The 21,711-nt window shown below is 36.2% G+C and overlaps 1 protein-coding gene across 1 annotated transcript; it reads left to right on the top strand.

The window, feature by feature from the left end:
* The first annotated feature begins 1,186 nt into the window (after positions 1 to 1,186).
* On the top strand, positions 1,187 to 21,481 carry LETM1 (leucine zipper-EF-hand containing transmembrane protein 1). Its single transcript, XM_010291494.1, has 12 exons — positions 1,187 to 1,438; positions 6,342 to 6,485; positions 7,518 to 7,655; positions 10,708 to 10,911; positions 11,412 to 11,531; positions 12,193 to 12,324; positions 12,949 to 13,132; positions 13,765 to 13,916; positions 16,713 to 16,847; positions 17,444 to 17,634; positions 19,667 to 19,805; positions 21,188 to 21,481. The coding sequence occupies exons 1-12, from the start codon at positions 1,385 to 1,387 to the stop codon at positions 21,335 to 21,337; spliced, it is 1,743 nt and encodes a 580-aa protein (XP_010289796.1). The 5' UTR covers positions 1,187 to 1,384; the 3' UTR covers positions 21,338 to 21,481.
* Positions 21,482 to 21,711: the final 230 nt, after the last annotated feature.

Genomic DNA, 21,711 nt, shown 5'->3' with positions numbered 1-21,711 from the left:
AACTTTTTTTTCCCTTAAAGTGTTACTCAGAGCTGTAGAGTCACTTGCACCTATTTTCTGTTCATTGACTGAAGACAAATACACATCCTGATTTTGTTTTGGTAGTACAAGGGCTCTGTAAAGAAACACCCTAGTCATTTCTGTCCTGTAGATGACTTAATGCTGGCATTTCAGTTTGAGGGACACCTAATGGAACTCATTTATATAAAATATTTTATCTACTATTTTAAGTTTGTCATATCCTTTTATAAAAGTGTGTACAATCCTACATACATATAAGCAGTTCTTCTGTGTGTATAACGAGTGTTTGGGGTGTTTGAGCAATGCTTTCTTTCTAACTTCAGTTTACGTTTAATTAAAGAAAAGAACAATATTCTGAATAAGGTAGAAGAGTGTTGGTTCTGTGTGCCCCAGCTGAGTACCATGATGGAATTTTGTGCAAAAGTTTCTGCTGAAAAAGGAAAACTAGATGTATGGAGATGGTAAAAGAGGAACTCTAATGACATCTGGTTTCTCTGATACTAATTCTTTTCCTCTAATTCAGCACCTATCCCAAGTCTACAACTTTTTTTTTTCTTTAATGTTTTGTTCAAACAGAAGTAATAGAAGTGGCTTTATGTTACTTACGGATTTACAGGTTTATTTTCAATTGTAGCTTTTTAAATGGAAAGCACTTCTGGTTGCTGCTCTTTATTTCCTTGGAGTAAATAAGCTACTTTTTCAAAGTTGTTTAGTAGAAAATTCTCTGCAGGTTATTTTTTTTTGTCATGAAGTAAAGCCAAGTGTTCTTTTCAAGTATAGACATTAATCTTGAAAGTCACAAGCTTGTTGTTTTTTTTTTTTTTAAATATGTGGTAGATATTTCTCAGATAATGCATTTTTATAAATACATAAATTTCCATAACTGTACAACTGTATATAAATTATGTAATTAGGTTATGATCTATTGCTAATTCTTGAATGCTTTTTTTTCTTTTGAAGGACTGTACACTTTAAACATTGCACTAGTGTCCCTCCAGTCTATGCATACTCCAAAAAAGATCACTACTGTTGTTGGACTAAAGGATCTGAACAAATATACTTTACTCTTACGAGCTCTTCTGGCTCATGGACACCACTAACAACCATGGGTGTTTTAGGTCCCCAGTATCTTCCAGTTAGATGGTGGCATTCTTCATGTCCCCTTCAAGATGACTCCATAGTTGAAAAGTCACTGAAGTCCTTAAAGGACAAAAACAAGAAGTTGGAAGAAGGAGGTCCTGTATATAGTCCAACAGAAGTGGAAGTTGTGAAAAAATCTCTTGGACAGAGGATTGTGGATGAACTGAAGCACTATTACCATGGTTTTCGATTACTGTGGATTGACACAAAAATAGCTGCAAGGATGCTCTGGCGAATACTTCATGGAAACACTTTGTCTCGTCGAGAACGGAGACAGGTACTGAGTAAATACCAATTTTGTTTGAGTATCTTTAGCGATTGCTCCATTTTATTTGAACTGAGTTGGTTCTTTCTGTTGTCTTCTGTTCCTAGAATTAAAATTGCTAGATGTATTTCTGTCCTCCTCCCTGTGTGGACACTAAATTTTGGATTTGACTCCAAACCATTTTAGTCTTGTTCCTCATTATTATTTCATGAACCTGTCATTAAAATAATAAAATATTCTTTTTAGAAATATGACTGTTCTGTTTGTAAATGATACACGATCATAAATATTTCCTTGCTTTCTAGTCAACTTTTTGGTGTTTATTGTTTTTAAATTTAAGATAAATTTGGTATTTTCTAGCTGGAACAGCAGGGGATTCTTCTGTTTTGTCATGTGGATAGCAGTTGTGGTTTGATTTTTAAGTTCCCATCCACATGCTACATGTGTGTACGTGGTCACTTTCTCTGCTTTTTCACTCCAGCTGGAAAAATAGAGAGAAAACACTTCTAGTAAAGGTTGGATTTGTGCCAATTCTGTTGTGGTTTCTCTTTTTAAACAGAAGAAAAGCTGCAGGCTGAAATACGTGATTGATAATCAGATATTAGTACTATCACAGTTATAAATACATTTGTGAGAAAATTTTAGTCCAAAGAAGGTAATTTGAGGAAAGTTTTTATTTTATGCTTTTGTTTTCCTTTAGGTCATATAGCTTACATGTATGAAACTGTAAAAATGCAACTGATAATTTTAAAGAAAAGGGAAGAGGGGATGGACATGAAATCTGGAGTGCAAAATGGGAGTGCTTTCAAATTAGGATAACATACATGTATTTCAATAGTAATTTCAGTTTGTGGATGAAGTAAATATGCTTATTCAACTAGAATTAAAAGATACATGTATGTTTAAAAACATTTGACATGAGCTCTTACATATTGAAAGACTGAAAGACTACAAAATAGTAAGTTGTTTTAAAATGGGTATAGTTTAAATTGTTTGGTGTGTTTTTTTTAAAGAATGCATTGGTATTTAACTTCACCAGTTCATTAGCAATATATCAAACATGCTGATTTAATAGTTCTCATTTTACTGTTTTTAAAGACAAGATGTTTAAGCAGTTTATACAGATAAAATATTTGAGTCTGTCTTCCTGAAAAAAAAAAGGCATTTCAGCTGTTGCTAAAAAAAATATGCTAGAAGAAATGAAGAAATGTTGAAGAACGAAAGATGTATGTACTCTGGCCACAGGAGTGAATAGTGCTGCTTGCAGTCACAGTCCAGTTCTCTGCCGTTCATACACTGTACACACCATGTGTTTGGTTCACATCTGTGCCTTCCAAAATTCTGTTAAATGATCAGAAATACAAATATTTTCTTATAGATTAATAATTTCCCAATAAAATTAGATACATAGTTGAACATTTTCATGTGTGATTAAAAACCACCACATCTGAATGAAGTATGCAGAAGTTTTTTTCCTGTATGCGGAAGATTAGACAAATAATAATTGTTAAATGCACATGTAGCAGTTTTCATCTGTGATTACATTTGGTGTCTTTCTGCAACAGCACTGGTTGATGGTATTTGGTCTCAGCATCTTCATGCTACTTATTTTTGCCCTCTTCCTTCTGCTGATACAAGAGTATTTTGGCAGCTGATCCAGCTGATATGTTTATCAGCAATAAATATAACAGTCTGTGCTGACGTAGGAGAGGGGATTATGGAGTGCCAGGAAAGAGTAACTGAGGATAAGGGGGAATGAGGACTGCAGGACTTCTTGAAGTAGCAGTTCTGGCTTGTGCTGGCTGATTGAGAGCTTTGGGAAATTTGGAAAACCAAGTGAGACAAATTAATTCATGGTTTAAAACGGCATCAGAAATCCTCCACAGAGCAGGACTGAAACCATTGGTTTTCCTGCCTGTTTCCTGTTCACTGAGCCATACTTCTCAGAAATTACACAAACAACAGTAAAATATGGATATCATGGAAATATTTCTGCTGCAAGATCAGAACTGTATTCTAGAAGGCACGGACCTGTATAATACATTACCTCTGGACACACACACATTATTCCATCAGTAGGTGGATTTATTAATTTGATTGCCTTTTAGTTTCATCATCTAGTGATATAGTTGTCTTTCTCATATTTACATAGTGGTCTGGCATTTGGCCTTCCTGAATTATTTTTTTTTTTTTGTGCAGATGTACGATTTCAGTATCAACTCCTGTATTTTAAATAAAATAGAAATTTATTGTGCAGGTATAAATTGGTGCTTACATTGATGTAGCTGGTCTCTTATCTAATGATATATGTCTGTATGCATGCAATCCAGTGTAAAAGATGTAGAGAAAATAGTTTTAAGAACTACTGTTATTTTCTCAATCTAGGTTTTGTGTTTTCTTTATATGGAGCTAGAGGATGTCCTGTCTCTTGAGCGGAGTCACGGGAGTCTTAGAACCCAGGGTCAGGGAAAACCAAACCAGCCTACAGCTGAACAAAACCTGTTACATGTGGTCTTTTAAAACCTTATTTTAAGTTTGTTTCAACACAGTTCATTTTTTTATGAGTTCAGCCTTTAATTTTAGTATAGTGACTGATTTAAAGAAGTCTTAAAAAAAAATTAAAACATTGAAGTACATATTGCTTTAAATATACTAAACTGCATATGAACTGACAGTCCTAGAGAAATCTTATCTTCACGCAGACTGACAAATGAGTTATTTCTGCCTGCCCTTTCCTTCCTCTTTGGAGGCAATAATGGAAAGATATCCAAGTAATCTAACCACATTAACAAGCAATTGCAGCATGGCTAATGCAAGGGAGCTATTGCTTATGTAAACCAGAAGTCAGTTCCAGAATGCTGCTTGTACAGTTGCTGGTAGGGTTTGGATTCAACAGGATCAGATATCTACACTTAGGAGGGAAGGCAGGAAGAAGTAGAACATGCAAAATATGATCCTGGCTGTTAAAAACTAATTGCTCTAGTGTTGCTTCCTACAGCAGGACGGTTCAGTACGTGGAAGCGAGATGGCAAACACTATGGAGTTTTTGGCAAGTATATCAGCTTTACAAGCTGTTCAGCCCTGCGGTGGAGGGAAAAGTGGAATACATGAACTGCAGATAGAGAGTAGTCACACGTTTTTCATGCTGTGCTGCCAAATAATGTGTGTGTAATCATGCACCATTGTATTAGGTTCCTGTGCAAAGTTGTTTTCCTTGAGTTAGTGAAGAGTGCAGTTTCATGATTTATGTAAGCTGATCCAGGATAGTGCTGCTGTGAAAAAGGCCAGTCCTGCTTGGTGCTCAAATCAAGTTTTCCAACACTTCCCCCTCCCTCTTTTGGTTTGTACTGGTCCTTTTTTGCTTCTCTGTGTATGTACCTGTGGGTTACTTCTAGCTGGATCAGTGGTGTACCTTCATGTTGTGACTGCTAGTGAACATTCATGACTCTTTATACATTATCTCAGGTTAGCTTTAGGTTAGCTTAATCCGGTTGTGAAACTGCTTCCTGAGATATGGATTTTGCCTTGTACAAATTCTTGCACACGCTGTCTAAAAATAGATAGTGGGTAAAAATAAGAACTCTGTATTGTACTCTATAGAAATTTTTGATTTTTTTTTTTTTTTAGGGAGAATTTTCTTGTTTTTCTGACTTAAAATTTTCTTCCAAACTTTCTTACATCTTTTTGAACTCTCTGGTAGTCATTTATCTTCTATTGTTGTAATGAATGGAAACATCTTTGAGCCTGTAAACAATGGACCAAAGCATGCCTTCTGGGAAACTGAATTTTTTACATGCAAAGAAAAATGTCGAACTTTGCATCTGTGGAGTTTGTGCATTCCTCAAACTGTATTTAAGATTTGGGCTGTTTTTATGCTAAGAAAATTATGGTTAAAGTTTTACTGGTTCTGTATTCTATCAAAGCAGTCCTAGTGACATGCTGTCTATACTGGTTGCTGCTGCTGTTCCCCTGGATTGGCATGAGCTGTTGGGAGAGAATGAAGGGAGAAGCATGCATTTACTTGTGTAATAGCATTTATGTTGCCCGTTTTTGCCAACCATAGCTGTGTTTATCAAATCATGATGTGGAATGACAGTGCTGTGGCTGTAGGGTACTGTAGTGTATGTCTGACCTTTAGTCTCTGATTGAGGAACTGACGTTACTCCCAAGAACTGGTTACTTGCTTTGTAAAATGAGGTAGAGTCAAGCAAGATCTGCATTCCCCAATATAAACAAAGTGCTGAAGGATTTGATTATAGACTGTACAACCTAATATATACATCTGTATGTGTGCAGAAATCAGAAGGACAATATTTATTTTATGCTGTTCAAGATTGGGTAACTAATGCATTGGCCTGCTTCAGAGGATTACTGCTCTAGAAAAGCAGTGGTTTAAAAAAAAAAAAAGAAATCCACCAAGCTGGACTCATTACCCAGGATTTAAATGTACATTACAATTGTTATAAGGCAGAGGGGGAGGGATCTTTCATTTCATTCTTGCTTAGTCCATAGTAGCTCATGCATGTAAGAAGTGGTGGAGCACAAATAAAGATGAATAAAAGAAGTTAAGCAGCTTTAACAACAAATGACCACCTCCTGTTTTCAGGTGCTTTTAAGAGGTTTAAATGAGATACTTGTTCAATAATCCTATTGAGACACAGTGAGGCTTTTGAAATACTTTCTATAGTGTTGAAAACTGGTGAAACTCTCTGGCACTCTGCAGTATATAGCAACTTGAAGAAAAAGATACTAAAAACTGACTTTGTCACATCCTTTTTGTGTGTTATTTTAAATTTCCTTTGTAGCAAATATATGTGTGTGAGCTTAAGTGATAATGTGGATGATCATATCAAGTATTTTTTAAATATTTAAAATTTTGCTAATTGATATGTTTTTGTTTTTTTTCCCCTTCCAGTTTCTTCGAATATGTGCTGATCTTTTCCGCTTGGTCCCTTTCCTAGTTTTTCTTGTTGTTCCATTTATGGAATTTTTGCTTCCAGTGGCTCTTAAGTTGTTCCCTAACATGCTTCCCTCTACATTTGAGACAAAGTCTAAAAAGGTAAGCAGGTGTGAATTTATAATCCAGTGATATGTTTTGATAAAATTAGAACTTTCCTTGGTAAAGAAAGAAATCAGATAAATTCTAAAAATTAGGAAAAAAATCTAAAAACTAGACTTTTTTTTTTAATTGGGGGAGTGCTTTTGTCATCTTTATGTTGTTTTGATGATCTTGCTCTTAACATACGATAATGAACCAGTGCCATCCTGGTTTACCTTTTTATAGGTGCAATTGCTTAGCTAACAGGGCTGTAAGCTTCTCTTGTCTTTTTTTGGTATGCTCATCTCTGGTTTTTATGACTCTTACAAAGCAGAAATGGAAGCTGTGAAACTTTATTTTTCTAGTTTGTATTAAAATAGGCAGACTTTGTTTTAACATTTATAGTCCTATAGATGCAAGGTTTTTTGTATGTGTCCTTAATATTTAAAATAGCTTCTTATGCATTGTTTTGTTTACATTTTGTTTTGTTTAATTATGTTTTCTCGGAATTGTTTAGAGCTCTGTAAAAACACACCAAAAAGCCCCACAAGTTCTTACTTTCAGAGTGCAAAAGACATGACGTTTGTGTATAGTGAGCTCGCAGTCAGTCAGTTACAATCAATCATGATTGTATACTTGGATCTAAGTAATCATTAATTTTTAATTCTGTGACAAATTTCTCTTTGGATGAGATGTAGTGTAGGATTTCTGTGCTGGATACAAGAGTTGGGAATTACCCAAACCAAAGTTGGTTAGTTTCTATTTTTTTGTTACTAATTCAGAGGGTGCATGTTAGTTTTAGCAGGTGATGCCACTCATGCTGCACTTCACTCTGTTGGCATCACATTGCATGCTTCATGGAGCTTTGAGCTGATCAACCTATTTTTCAGTGTGATTTGGGGATCTTTGGTAAGAGTGAATGTCCTCTTGTGATGTGTGTGTTACAGCAGAAGTTCAGAAGTATTCCACATAACTTGTTGGAGGGCAGAAGTAGTAGTATTTAGGGCGCATATTTCTGGAAAGAACTTTTAAAACCAAATGTTCTTTTAACAGGAGGAACGATTGAAGAAAGAATTGAGAGTAAAACTTGAACTGGCTAAATTCCTTCAAGACACAATTGAGGAGATGGCCTTAAAAAATAAAGCAGCCAAAGGAAATGTTACAAAAGATTTTTCAACATTCTTTCAAAAGGTAAAAATTTTTAAAAAAATATTTTCTTTTCCTACCAAAAAAATAGCTTGGTGTTTTGTTTGACCTATGGTAATCATGGGATACCTTTCTTCTGTTGGATTTGAAGGAGCAGGACGTAATAGTTTTTTTAGGATAGATTTCCTTTTTTTGCAAGTACTACTTCAGTGTACTGAACTTTTACTGTTCTTAGCTTTGGTATTCTAGCTGGTACTTTCACTCTCTGTTTGATTCTAGAAGCAGTATATTTCTGCTCACTCGTGTTGTGTTCTCTTATTTTGTTAATAAGTTAATTCTAACATCCAAAAAATTGTGCACTCCGTGATTACTCATGTAGTTTCTGACCTCTTTTTTTTGAACATTGGGTGTAAGAAGTAAGTGGGAGAAGGGAGTTCTTTCCTAATTAACTGATTAAAACTTAGTGGGGGAGAAGTAAAATTTTTTTGGTCAAATTTAATTCTGCTTATGAAAACAGTTTTTTAAATGTGCAGTTGCTATACTGCTAAAATCCTTTCAGATACTGACTAGAATGTGGTATAATCTGGAGTTTTGCTAGAATGTGTGCTGTGTTTGGTACAAAATTTTCCTATTCACAGGCAGTTGCTGACAGAGACTAAATGTCAGATATCAGCCTCCTACATTGATGGCCTTTAGGTTTGACGGTTGTTTCTTTTCACCAAGTTGTAGGTAAGGGTAGGATATTCTTTGGAGAGACAAAAAATAACTTCTTAAATCTTTTCAGGGTAGTAGTTATTCTAGTTTCTCTAATTATAGGGCTGTTGAATAAGAGATCAAGCCAACAACCATCATCTGCTGCTGCCACCAGGTGTTTTTTTTTTTTAAGTAAGAATGTAGTCTCCTCCTTTGGGAAGAGTATGTATTTGCACAGAAAAAGGGACATAAGCCTGGGAATTCCAAACCTGAACTTTACAATTCCTGTCAGCTAGCTTGAGCTTTTCCTGGTTCTCAGTGCTGAAAATAAAGTTTTAAAGGGTGGGTTAATAAGATCATGTTGATAGTGCTGAGTAGGTTACCTCAGATAATGATATTGGCAAATTTTGCCAATCGATATCTGCTTGCAAAGCCCATGTGCTTTGAAGCTTCAATGCAATTGTCTGGTTCTGTTCTTTTTCATCTGCAGAAGATTTTAAATGGTTAGTTACAGCAGTTAGTAGCTGAAGCACTGACGCTGCAGACTCTGGGAGCATGCCACTGCTATGCTTTATGTTTGGAACATTTCATTCTCTTCTGAAAGAACTGCCTACTGAGAATTTACATTTGGCGGTTAATTTCTGTGGAAATAAATGACATATCACTCCACACTTGCTGGAGGAAGTCCCAGGTTTCTCTGATGACTAAAAAGAAGTTTCAAGCCCTGCATTTCTTTTGCGTGGGTGTTCTTTGTACAGCTACAATTTTCTCATTTGTGCCATGGAGACAAATGTTATTGATCTCATTTCACTATACTAGGTAATAAATGTCAGAACAAGAAGCAACTTAAGTGTTTCCTGCCTTTTTTGCTATTTTTTATAGCTGCTTCTGCAGTGAAGTATTTGATGCTGCAAGAACCGTTCATTACAGGCTTAACCTGTTTGCTCCAGAATTCCATAATTTATCGGTGTTGCTTTGTAGCTAGTGATGTACTAGAAAGTTTCATTTTTGTATTCTCAAGAAACATATGCTTGTCTCTGCCAAAATTCAGCTTTAAACAAGGAAGAAAACACTTTCTGTATTTTGGAGTTCTGTTTTTGGGTCCTGTAGTGAAGGAGCTAGTGAAGTGGAACAATAAGGCCTTTGACCTTTCTTTCTCTCAGTTGGTTTCTCTGCTAGACAAGTAGCAGAGAAACATAAGCTTAATGGACTCAAGACCATCTTGTCTTCCAATTTTTTATCTTTTCCTGCACTCAGTAGCTGTTTGCTGAAAGATCTGAGTTGGCAAGTAAAACAGGTAGGCATAATAAATCAGGCTGAATAGGTAATGTTAGATTTTCAGACTGTACTGATGTTACTTAGCTTATGCTTTCTTTACAGGGCTTAGAAAAGGTAGAGGTATTGGGAAAAGTGTTTTTGGATATCTATGTACTTACTGTTTAGACTGAAGGTGTTAAGTGACTGGGAGTACCTCATCGTTAAGTTCTGTAGATTTTGGATTCAGTGATACCACTGATACGTACTTCATGGTTTACTTAAAGTAGAAAAATCAGCATTTGTGCAGGTGATAATGTTTTACTGTGACCTGATGAGACTAGGGAATGATATTTTTTTTTCCTACTTCTTCGAACTGTTATTTTTGCTTCCAGTACTTGGATTTAATTACTATGAAGTGCCATTTGTGAACACATAACGTAAAAGTTTAACTTTGCATTTGTACAAACAGTTACACAGAGCCTTCTATCAAGAAGGATGCAGAGTCCTTTCCCAAATAGTGGTTTATACTTTGGAATAACTTCAAGTACAAGTGCATTTGCATTGAGGTGCCGCAGAATGGCTAGGAACTGGAAGCAAAACAGTATTGTAACAAATGTGGTTGTGGAGAGAAGTGTCCAAATCCCTGTTTCATAGGAACACCAATGTTGCAAAATTTTTGCCATTGGACGTACTTCTCACTTTATCTTCACGGGGTGATGCTTTCAATGTGCTTTTATGTTTAGTAGGTATGGTATCAGAAAGAATAATGGCCAGCGTGACTTCTGTAGCAACTATTTATTTGCTCAGATATATTTATTTTTTGAGGTATCTTGTGGCAGTGTCAACTCAGATGGACCTACTCATTAGTATATAGATGCATCTAAGTTGTGTTTTTGTTAGTTTTATCTTAAGTATTTTACGCATTGCTGTTGGAAACTATCAACACCATCAATTCTTTTGCCTTTTATAGTAAATAATGTGGGTTGTTTTTTTAAAATTTTTCCTGTCTTCCTTGTGTCCCATTTCCTATGATCAAAATTGATGCAAAGTACTTGACAAATGAGGAAAATATTTTTATTGTTCAAAATAATGCCCAACCATAACATTTGCTTTGAAAAGCTTTGTGTGTGTTTGTTTTTTCTTACAGATCAGGGAAACTGGTGAAAGACCCAGTAATGAGGAGATCTTAAGGTTCTCTAAACTGTTTGAAGATGAGTTGACTCTGGACAATTTAACCAGGCCTCAGCTGGTGGCCCTTTGTAAATTGTTGGAACTTCAGTCAATTGGGACAAATAACTTTCTCCGCTTCCAGCTGACTATGAGGTTGAGAAGCATAAAAGCAGATGACAAAGTAAGTCATTCTGAATAGGCACTGGTTAATAATTTTGACATGTAAGAGTAATGAGTGTGTGTGTATATATATATATGTATGTCTTTCTAGACGTTCTCCTTTTTTGTCTTAATTGTCTTATTTTTGAGCTAACTTAGAATGAAAATGCTTGAAGAACTTAAAATCTGAAGAGTCCTTATTTGTAAAGAAAAAGCTGACCTTTTTAAAATCTACCATTAATTGCAATGAAAGTAATTATGTTACAAAGAAAAGCATTTCTATGAAACTATAATTTGTAAGGGATCCGATAGAAATACTGAACTTGGAGAGAGATGGACATTACCATTATGGAGCTGTTAAGACTACATTGTAATATTCACTGTTTTTAAGTGGAGGCTATTTGTGCTATCACAGCAGCCTCTAGTGGCCGTTGTAAAAATACGGACTTCTGGGTGTCCATCGGTAGTGGTTCTTCAGTTTTGAGCTGATACATGTTAAAGTTTATTTTACGCTTTGTGCAGCTAATTGCTGAAGAAGGAGTTGATAGCCTGACTGTTAAAGAACTGCAGGCAGCTTGTCGTGCCCGAGGTATGAGAGCTCTTGGTGTGACAGAGGAGCGTCTTAAGGAACAGCTTAAACAGGTATGTTTTTGCAAGACTGAATACACAGACCTAACTTCAGTTGCTAGCTCTGATTTTTCTTTATGGTTCTGATAAGTCATTTTGCTTCTGTTCTCATTAAAAGCTTGGCTAAAACAGTCTTTCTTCTTACTAAGCTTTTGTTGTGTGTACTGTGTAAGTACGTAGTAGTAGTAGTTTTCTGGCTTTTGAGTGGGCCATGATGTTTTGATGATGCAAATAGATAAAACTTAAACTAAATAGACTTAAAAAACTTAAATAGACTTAAACATATCCAAAATATTTTTGCAATTTTATCTGTTTGTCTTGTTAATTATTTGTATTATTCTGTAGAGAACATTTCTCCAAGTAGATCAGTTCCTTGTCTGGTGATGCTGCCTGGTGTAGAGGAAGATGTATGTGAAACAAAACACTTTTTGAAATATTCATTAAATTTTTCTTGAAATAATTCTTCAAATGAAATAGTTCTTCATATATTTCAATGCAATTTCTGGAATTCTTAGCTGCTTATAGCTTATAGTTCCTGTGCTAGAATATTGACTGATAAGTAGTGGTAAAAAAATTTACTTTTTTTTTGTGTGTGTGTGTGTGTGTAGTTGACTTGATCTGTAAAAAAGAAAAAAATTCAAGAGTTGAAGGCTTGTTTTATGTATTGCATTTATAGTGGTTAGATCTGCACCTGAACCAGGAAATTCCTACTTCGTTGCTTATTTTATCGAGAGCCATGTATCTTCCAGATACCCTTTCTCCAGCTGATCAGCTCAAAACAACACTTCAGACACTACCAGAGAGTGTTGTAAGTATGGATGTGTATAGTCTATAATCAACTGTCATTACTGAAGATCTGTTTAGAGAAGTAGATGTTCTTCTTAGTTCCCTTTTTTCCCTTGAAAAGCTAAACCATGTATAGGTTTGTGTGAGTGACCTTCAAACACAGAAGAAATGGGCTTATATGTAGAGGGATCTGAGAATAAAGCAAGTAAAAGGCAATATTTCATTGCATGGTGGTAGACAGTAATAGTATAAGAAAATTTAGAATACACTTTTTTGCTAATAGAAAAAACAATCTATGCTTTGGGCAATATAAAGACATTACTGTATGAAAATGTTGATAATGTTGTGTAGAGAGAGAATATATTTGCATAGATTATTGGTAGTCTTGAGAGAAAGACAATGAAGAACGTGTCTGATTTCAGGATGGAAAGTTCTTGTTTTCAAAGAAAGAGAATTGTCTTTTTCTGAGAAATTAAAAAATAGGGTAACTTTGGGGGGTTTTAACTGTATTCATTGGCATACCTGTTCTACCTGTCTCGGTCAGGATATATAAACTTCTTAACATTATGTAGACATACATACATACACACACACACACACACAAACATATATAGAGACTTTAATAGGCTTCTTATGTTAATTTTAGGCCAAAGAGGCTCAAGTCAAAGTGGCAGAAGTTGAAGGTGAAAAAGTAGATAACAAAGCACGGCTGGAAGCAACACTTCAGGAAGAGGAAGCCATCAGGAAAGAAAATGAAGAGAAAGAGATGGAAAGAATGTCTGAAGCTGCAGAGAAAGCCAAAGAAACCCTTCAAGTTGCAGCCATGGTAAGTTCTGTTCTCAGCTGTTGAGAAATAAATGTCAGTGATGTAAAAACTAGCATGTTACAAGCTATTGCCTCTGCTCTGGGTGTTGCCTTCAAGAAACTGGACTTTAAATCCACATCTGGAAGATGTGGGAAAATATTAAAACAGACTGCAACACAGAAAGGTTCACTGTGAAACATAAGAGATTGTCTCAGTCTTGCAGATCTTTGATTTCTCTTTCCTCTTAATTAGAGTAGTAAGAGAAGCCTTTTATTCCTTTAGCAAAGGTGGTGGTTTTGTTTGTTTTTTGATCCCCGCCCCATACTTTAAATGTAATTGTTCTTATCTTTTACTCTTTCTATTTGTCATTGACCTGATAATGGTACTGTATAATACTTGACTGTAAAAACTGGTGGCCTGCTTGACTGGTGAATTAAGCCTCAGGTGCTCACAGGCATAGATCATAAGTGCAGTTGGGTATTTTTATGTGGAACCACCAAACATGTTGCAGTTTTTTAACGTTGTCTTCTCATAAAAATGTCTGCGTCTACTTTGGCAATTATTTCTATTTTGAGAAGTCATTCTTTACTGATGCTAATACACATAATGTTATCTTTGTTTTAATTAAAACTTCATGGGTCTTTCAAATTTAGAAAGAGGTGGAATCAGCAGTAGATCTTGAAGCAGCTGCTCTGCAAGTTAAAAAAAGTCAGATGGCTATGGATACTGAACAAGAACTGGCAAGGGCAGATATGGCGATGCACTCGGAGACACTGAAAGATACAGCACCAGTACTGGAAGGCATTAAGGTAATCTGGATAACTGTATGTTTTTATACTTTTCAATGTAAAGATTCAAAACATCCATGTAAGAGCCATGATAAGTTCCCTGGCTGTCCTTCAAGTTTTAACCCTCTCACCACATTCTGTCAGTTAAAACCAGCGAATTAGTAGATTGCAAATCCTTAACCAGCAATGCAGAAATTGATATTAGCACAAAAAAATCTCTGAGTATCTCCTTTATCTGCGTGTGTTACTGATACTAATATACCTATTTTGGGGGACGTTTGCACTGGCTGTAGATGTAATGGATCTGTGCGTGTTTAATCTGTGTGTAATTAACACATGAGAAGGGAGAGGGCAAGAGTAGGTAAAGATGAGTGTTCCTTTCTTTTGAAGGGTGTAGCTAAGACCAAAGGATTAAGTGAAGAACTAGGTTTGGGCTAGACTGTATTAGATTTGTATCGACTTCCTTTTCTAAACTGATGCAGGCAGTGTATATACACTATAAAAGCTTTTTAGTGTACTCTGTTTCTTTAGTGTGGTGCTGATTTATAGCACCATTAATTTCTAGCATTAGCATGCTTTGGTATGATCAGAGCATGCTTTGTTACAGTCAGAGGATGCTGTTTTCAACCATTTGCTACCTGGCTGGCCTGTAGCTCCCCATATCCTCTTCCTTGCCCTTATTGAAAATAGGAATGACATGTGCTTTCTTCCAGTCCTCAGGAATCTTCCCTTAAGACTATGTTCTTTCAAATGTAATCAAGAGTGGCCTCTCAATGACGTCAAACAATTCTCTCACCACTTGTATCCCACTAAGTCTCGTGGACTTGTGTATGTTCAGTTTGTTTAAATATTCTCTAACCTGATCTTCCTCCACTGACAGTAGATCTTCCTTACTCCAGACTTTCTCACTGATCTTGCAGACCTGGGTTCCTGAAGGACAGTCTTACTAGTAAAACCTCTGCCTTTTTTATGTCCTTTTGCACCAAGTTCCTTACCCCATTCATCAGCAGGCCCACTTTTTCTCTTGGCTTCCTTTTGATCCTGATGTACTTGTAGAAGCCCTTCATGTTGCGCTTCAGGTCCTTCACCAAATTAAACTCCAAGTGGGCTTTTGCTTTCCTGAACCCAGGCCTGCAGGCTTGGACAGTGTCTCTGTATTCCTCCTGGGTCACCTCTCCCTGCTTCAACCACTTTTATGACTTCATTTCATGCTTCAGTTGAACGTTGAGGGTTTTTTTGTAGCTGAGTACTTCATTCATGTCCATAAGGTTTGGTGTCAGGATTTTTCTAAGTCCTGGTGTTACTCTGCAGAACAACACCACTAATTTAAAATAAATGTTTTATGTAGCAAATTATTTTCAAGTTTCCTGGACAGCATCATTATCTGCCTGCTATTATTATAACATTGTTTGTTTACTTTAGCATGCTGCCAAGAAGGTAATATGGTAATGGTAATAACAAAATTTAACTAATCCATGTTGAAATCATGTATTTTTGTGTGATGAGTTAGCTGACTCCTTACTGTGTAGCTGGGTGCATGATAGTGCAGTCATAACGAATGCCGTGGGAGGGAAGCAGGCTGAGGCTGGGATTATCTTGTTTGGAAACAGCAAGGGTGCGTGATGTCGCCGCTAGCATAGCGTACGTCACATCTGGCATAGCGTTTGCATTGTTGTCTGCCACGCCACCAACGCTGTGAGAATGTATGACACTGGGCCGTAAGTGATAAGAGAAAACAAGAACTAAAAAGCATGACATTTTTTAACCGAAATTACAGTGTGCCGTGTCCCCTAAAGATGCTTCCAAAGATCTCAAGCACTGTGGACTACATTCTGGCCTCTTAAAGGAAAAATGTAAGACTGCCAGCTTCTTGAAGATGAGTGATTTTATTTGAGGCAGAGGAATTAGTTTTCAAACTGAATTGCTTTTTTTCCCCCCACCCCACTAAGGTGAACTACAGATACTATATTAAAATCAGGAGTGAGGTTGATGCCTAGAGATTGACAGTACACTGAAATTATTTCTGAGTTGCCAAAGGGGCTGAATGCCTAGTTGGTGAACTGTTCTGTAGTTGTTTCTTGGAAGTATATCATCATTCTGCTCTGTGTTTCTGGCATTCTTGTTTGCACGTGTCTTTCTATACTCATGTGGCTGTTCAGAGTTTAGCCATTCAAAACAAAAGCTGGTGCCTGGGTAAGATTAATATGCTAACTGTAGCTAGTATTATGAGATTTTAGTATTTTTAATGAATCATCTTGAAGTCTTATTTTTCAAGTATTTATTTGGGGGTTAGATTTCTATTCTCAGCTTTTCAAGAGACAAGTATACCTCACAAACTATGGATGTTCATTCTCATTCTTAGAAAAGTTGTTGAAGATAACTTTGCTCCAGCTCATCTTCCTGAACTTTGCTTTGCAAAATTTTTTGTGTAATGTATCTTTCCTATACATAGTGAATCATTTTTCAGTTACTGGGATTTTTCACCCAGTAAAGGAAGTAAAACATTCTTCAATGAGACAATTAGTTACAGAATTTCAAATAGCCAAAACCCATGTAATGAAGCACATTAGCTGAACTTACTACTGGTACACTTAAAAAATATGTACCATAGCAATCCAATTGCCTTAGCATTTAAGATCTTGGCATTAGCTTCAAAATGCACATTTCTGCATTAGCTTCAGAATGCCAGTCTGTACAATATTGACTGTAAACACGGAAAAAGAATCTTGAATCTGTCGCTTCTGGTAAAAGACCCAAAATCTTCAAAGAAAATCACAAATGTGTCTTTCACTGGTTTGTATATATGTTCTGTTACAGGGTGAGGAGATCACTAAGGAGGAGATTGACATGCTCAGTGATGCTTGCACCAAGCTGCAGGAACAGAAAAAGTCACTAACAAAGGAAAAGGAGGAGCTTGAGGAATTAAAGGATGATATCCAAGAGTACAATGAGGTACAATGGGGCATGGAAGTTTGGGGTTTTTTTGTTTTTTGGTTTGGTGGTTTTTTTTCTGTTTGTGTTTACTTTTGGCATAAATGATCCACAAAGTTAAAGATTACTTGGATGACTGTTAGCCAGTAGTGGGTAGCTGAGTGAATGAGCTTTGTACCGTTTTATGGGACAATGCAGAGCCTCATTTGTATAACGTGTTTAAAGCCTAGTTAAAATCATTGGAGTAGCTCCCACCACATGAGAATCTTGTTCCTGCACTTATTCCCAGGATGACTAGACTAACAGGTGCTCACTAACTGCTGCATGCTGCAGTTCTGTCTTATTAAACATAGATGTCAGTATTACAGATATTTCAAGTAAAATGAATCTTATCCAGTTTTTTGAAAGATGCAGAAAATGACATTTGAGGAGTGCGTGAGAATGGCTGCAGCATTAGAATTTATTATTCTAATTCCAGTTTGGCTTTATATGTCTATATGCTTGCATTTCATTTACAAATGGTGTTTGGTCTTGAAATGCTAGTCGAAGTCAGTAGTGTCTATTGTTGAGAATTAACATGAACAAAAGCTTTTCTCTCTCTTGACCATTTCTTTTAGGATTTGCAAGAGATAAAAGAGCTCTCTAAAACTGGCCAGGAAGAGGTAGTAGAAGAGTCAAAGGCAAGCAAGCGATTGACCAAGAGGGTGAACCGAATGATTGGTCAGATAGACAAAATTATTAATGAATTGGAGACAAGTCAAAAGACAGTCGATGTAAAGCTGGACGGTGGCGATAGTCCTCCTGCTGGGTAAGTGACTTGAGAGCACTGAATGTGTCTCTGACTGTTCATCTTCAGTCTTGCTTTTGTCTGATGTGTGATTAGAAAAGAATTAGCAAAGAAGTTGTTTAAAATGTTAAGATAATTTAAGTTGAGAATGGAATTAAGAAAATTGTGCTCTAGATTTTCTGTCTTCTAACATATGTTAAATATGATTGAAATGAGGAAGGAAAAAAGCAGGTATAATTCCCCAGATGCTAGTCCTGAGGGGGTTCTGAAAGTCAAAGTGTCAGTTACTATCTTACCATCTTGTTCATGCCTGTAGCAGTAACAGTGATGCAGGTGAAATCATGCCTTTAGTCATGCCCCTCAGGCAGTACGTTTGCCCTGTGTCATTGATTGAAAAGCTGCACAACAGTGTGATAAGCATATTCATGTTTATTGTTCTTTAGTAGTGAAGATGTCAGCGAGGAAAAAAGATTGCTATAAAGGCTGTTCTGTCTCCTGGAGAGAAATGGGGGAACAGGTCTAATGGAAGTAAGGAGATAATTTTACATGGTCCCTTTCAAAAAATTTGCTTCATTTCAACTTTGACACACTTGCAGATTTTTAAAGAAAGGTCTTTCTTGATAATTTCATTGCAAAATTCATTTATTGACACTTCTCCAGGTCTTAATGTTACTGGAGAGTCTTCCAGGCAATCATAATGTTGAACGGTCATATGTTACATTACAGGCACTGAAATGCCTAAAAACTGTGACTGTAATTCTCACAGTTTGTGAGATGAATACTGTATTATTCTAGTTTATACTTGCACCATTTTGTGTGATTCATTAAGAGAGCTTCCCAGCTCACATAGACCATAACCTAAACAGAAATAAGGATTCTGCTTTTGTTGCTTCTGAACTATTTTCTGGTTTTTTTCCAGTCCCCAGGGCAAACTGGGGATTTGTTTCAGATTCTGTGTAATAAGATCAAGGCGGCCATATGAATGGTGCTATAGAGAAGTTGTTGATCAAAACCATCTGAATTTGTAAATTAAAAATACAATATGGAATCTGCTAATACTGAATGTAATTATACTTTATGTAATGGATAGTTTTGTGGATAGTTTTTCAGGTGATTGTGGATGACTGAAAATGATTAGTTTTAAATAATGCTTAATTGTTAAAGGCTTGTTTTTTAACCTTCGACTTGGTGCAGTCATTACCAAGTCATCAAGAGTCATAGAAATGACACAAGTCTGGGACATTTAGTTGGCAGCTTGAGAAATGCTCCTTGAATAAAAGTCAGTCTGTGCCCAGAGGTTAGGGACAGCTATGGAGCTGGGACTATACTGATAAAGCCCTTCTGTTTAATATTTATTGGATTCACTCTCTCCTGCATTTCACCTCGACCTATGCTGGAAGACAGTTTTTCAGACGAATAAAACAACATAGGCAAACAGAGGCTTCAGGTTGCACAAGACAGACAATTTTAGTTTCACGAGATCAGTAAGCAAACAGTGGAAACATCTCAAGTATGTTAGTCACGATGTCAAGTTTAGTCTGTTCTTCTACAAAGTCTATTCCTGGATATGAGCAAATGAAGCCTATTTTAACAAAACAGCTAAATTGCTAAAGCAGTTAATTCTCAGCCTTGGTTTTCCTGTGACTTTCATTAATTTTGTGTGGGCCAGCCTCTCTAAATCTAAAAGGATGACAGGTGCATGGCACTGCATCTTTGGTGAATGGGCTGGGGAGGCAAAGGGCATTAGATACACAGTCTGGGAAACACAGAAACTGTGCTAAACTTTATTTCAAATGCTTCTGGATACCTGTATTTGTGCAATAAAGCACGTGGAAACCAAAAGTGTGAGCTTTGATGGCAAGATAAAGATTAATTTGAAATCTGCTTGCTTGAGCAGTAACTAATTCTTGGTTTTTTACATTCTGTTCAGGATTATAAATAAATAATGTTTTTACAAATGACCTGCAGTGTAGTGCCTTTCAGTAGTGCCTTTTGTCCACTTTACTCCTTTGGAGTAACTGCTTGCCATGTACAGATTGTGCTTCCTCTTCAGGGAGAATCTCATCAGTATTGCTGAGCTAATTAATGCAATGAAACAAATTCAGAAGATTCCGGAGGAGAAGCTAACTAGGATTGCAGAGGCACTAGACGGAAACAAGGATGGCAAAATTGATATAGATAATGTTGTTAAGGTAAGTCTGTGGACTACTTAAAGAAAATAAGGCTATCCATCCTTCAAACACTGCACCTGTTTTGACTTAAATTCATATTGCTGTCTTTTGCAAGAGTCTTTACTTGATGCCAGTGAGGTTTTTGGTCATATATTGTAAATAGATCTGATAATACACATCAGCATCTTCAGAATTTGTATGGCTATTTTGGAGGATAAAAAGATAAAATCTTTATCCTGTGTCTGTTACCTGCGTTACCTTCAAGGCTGTAGGTTTTCCTGTATACCTTTTGTCAAGTTCTGTCAAACATGGTAATTTTGTTGTGCTACTCATGAAGCACATAAGGGACGGAGGATGGGAAGGAGCTTTAGAAAAACTACTTTAGGAATACCACTGTTAGGCAAAGTCTTGACATAATGCATATAGGTATGCTTTATGTCAACACAAGATAATAGCTTCTCTTGCCTACTTGTATACCTTAGGTACTTCATTGAGACCTGTATCTCCTATGCTTGAAAGACATCAGACCATCAGCTGTGCTTTAGGTCCATTGGAAATGACCTGTGTTCTTTACCTGATTTGTCCTGTTTGCTCATTTTGCAGAGCATTCTCAGGTTTTCCCTTCACTTCTCCTTCATTTTATTGTTTCTTTTGTACTCGGTAAATTTAGAGATCGCTTGAAACTTACTTCCTTGCAAGTAATTTTCCTAGTCAATATAGAAATAGCACTTAAACTATGGCCAGCTAGAAAATACAGTATCAGCCTTTTGAAACATTTTTCCTCTCTACTGAAGTTGTCCCAGTGAAGATTATCTTCTGTGTTGCTCTAAACAGCCATTGTACATTTAGGAACACAGGTAAAATGTACTTCTGAATTCTGCATATAATGCTGAATAATTCTAGGAACTTGAGGAGTGATGCCAAGAATAAGTATGTACAAAAAGCTATATAAAGGTATTTGGAATCACCTGCTAAACTGTATTTTCATTCTGCTTTCTGAAAGGCCTACCCCGCCTCTACTTTTAAGTTCTTGTAAATTTGTGGCTATTTAGTACAGTAGCTCTTGTTGATTAAATTAAGCCTATAAAGTAAGTATTGTCTTAAATACTATTTCAGCAGGTACAGCATATGAACTTTCCATTGGAACAGACGTAATCAATGGGTCTGTTTTACTCATGCTTTAAAATGTGTGTGTGTGCTGAGGTCGAAAACTTAACGATCATTTTCATTAAGTTTTAGCTGGATATGTTTGAGACACAGGTTGTGGTTTGAATTTGTATTTTGTGTAAGAAAAACATGAGAGAACTAATTACTTTTTTTGTCCTAACAAAATTTATGATTTGAAAATGCCTCAGTCATGTGAAAACTAAATGCTCTCTCAATTTCACTTTATGTTCATGTAGGTAGTAGAATTGATTGACAAAGAAGATATTGATATTGGCACCAGTCAGGTTGCTGAGATTATGGCACTGCTTCAAAAAGAAGAAAAACTGGAAGAAAAAGAGAAAGCAAAGGAAAAGCATGATAAAGAAGCTGCAGAAGCAAAGAATTAAGCTTCAGAATCTGAAGCTAATCCCAGTTGTAACCAAAACCTTGTATATTTTTCTGTGTCTAATGGCTACATATTACTTCAGCTTTGTGATTATGGGAAGTGTTTTGAGCTGATTCTAGTAATAAATCATAGGTATGTTTTCTGACATATGGAATGAAATTTCCGTTCCTCAAAGAAGTGATTTATTGTCATTCCATACAGATGAAAACAAAATACGCTTCTTTAGCAGTGCTCCTGCCCACAAAATCATGTATTTGCACTCATTGTTGTGGTACAGTGATCCATTAAACTTGCAAGTTTGCTATATAAATTAAGTGTATCTATCATGGAAGAATGTTTCTCATTTATTTTCTTTCTTCATTACATGGGGCCCAA

The sequence above is a fragment of the Phaethon lepturus genome, unplaced genomic scaffold (assembly GCF_000687285.1).
Source record: "Phaethon lepturus isolate BGI_N335 unplaced genomic scaffold, ASM68728v1 Scaffold41337, whole genome shotgun sequence".
Classification (NCBI taxonomy): Eukaryota; Metazoa; Chordata; class Aves; order Phaethontiformes; family Phaethontidae; genus Phaethon; species Phaethon lepturus.
This window is presented reverse-complemented; position numbering and strand designations above follow the sequence as displayed.

Coding starts and splice junctions, on each gene's coding strand:
- LETM1 (XM_010291494.1), top strand. CDS start 1,385: ATGCTCTGGCGAATACTTCATGGAAACACTTTGTCTCGTCGAGAACGG. Junction 13,133..13,764: donor TCAAGTTGCAGCCATGGTAA/GTTCTGTTCTCA, acceptor AAATTTAGAAAG/AGGTGGAATCAGCAGTAGAT. Junction 17,635..19,666: donor GGCGATAGTCCTCCTGCTGG/GTAAGTGACTTG, acceptor CTTCCTCTTCAG/GGAGAATCTCATCAGTATTG.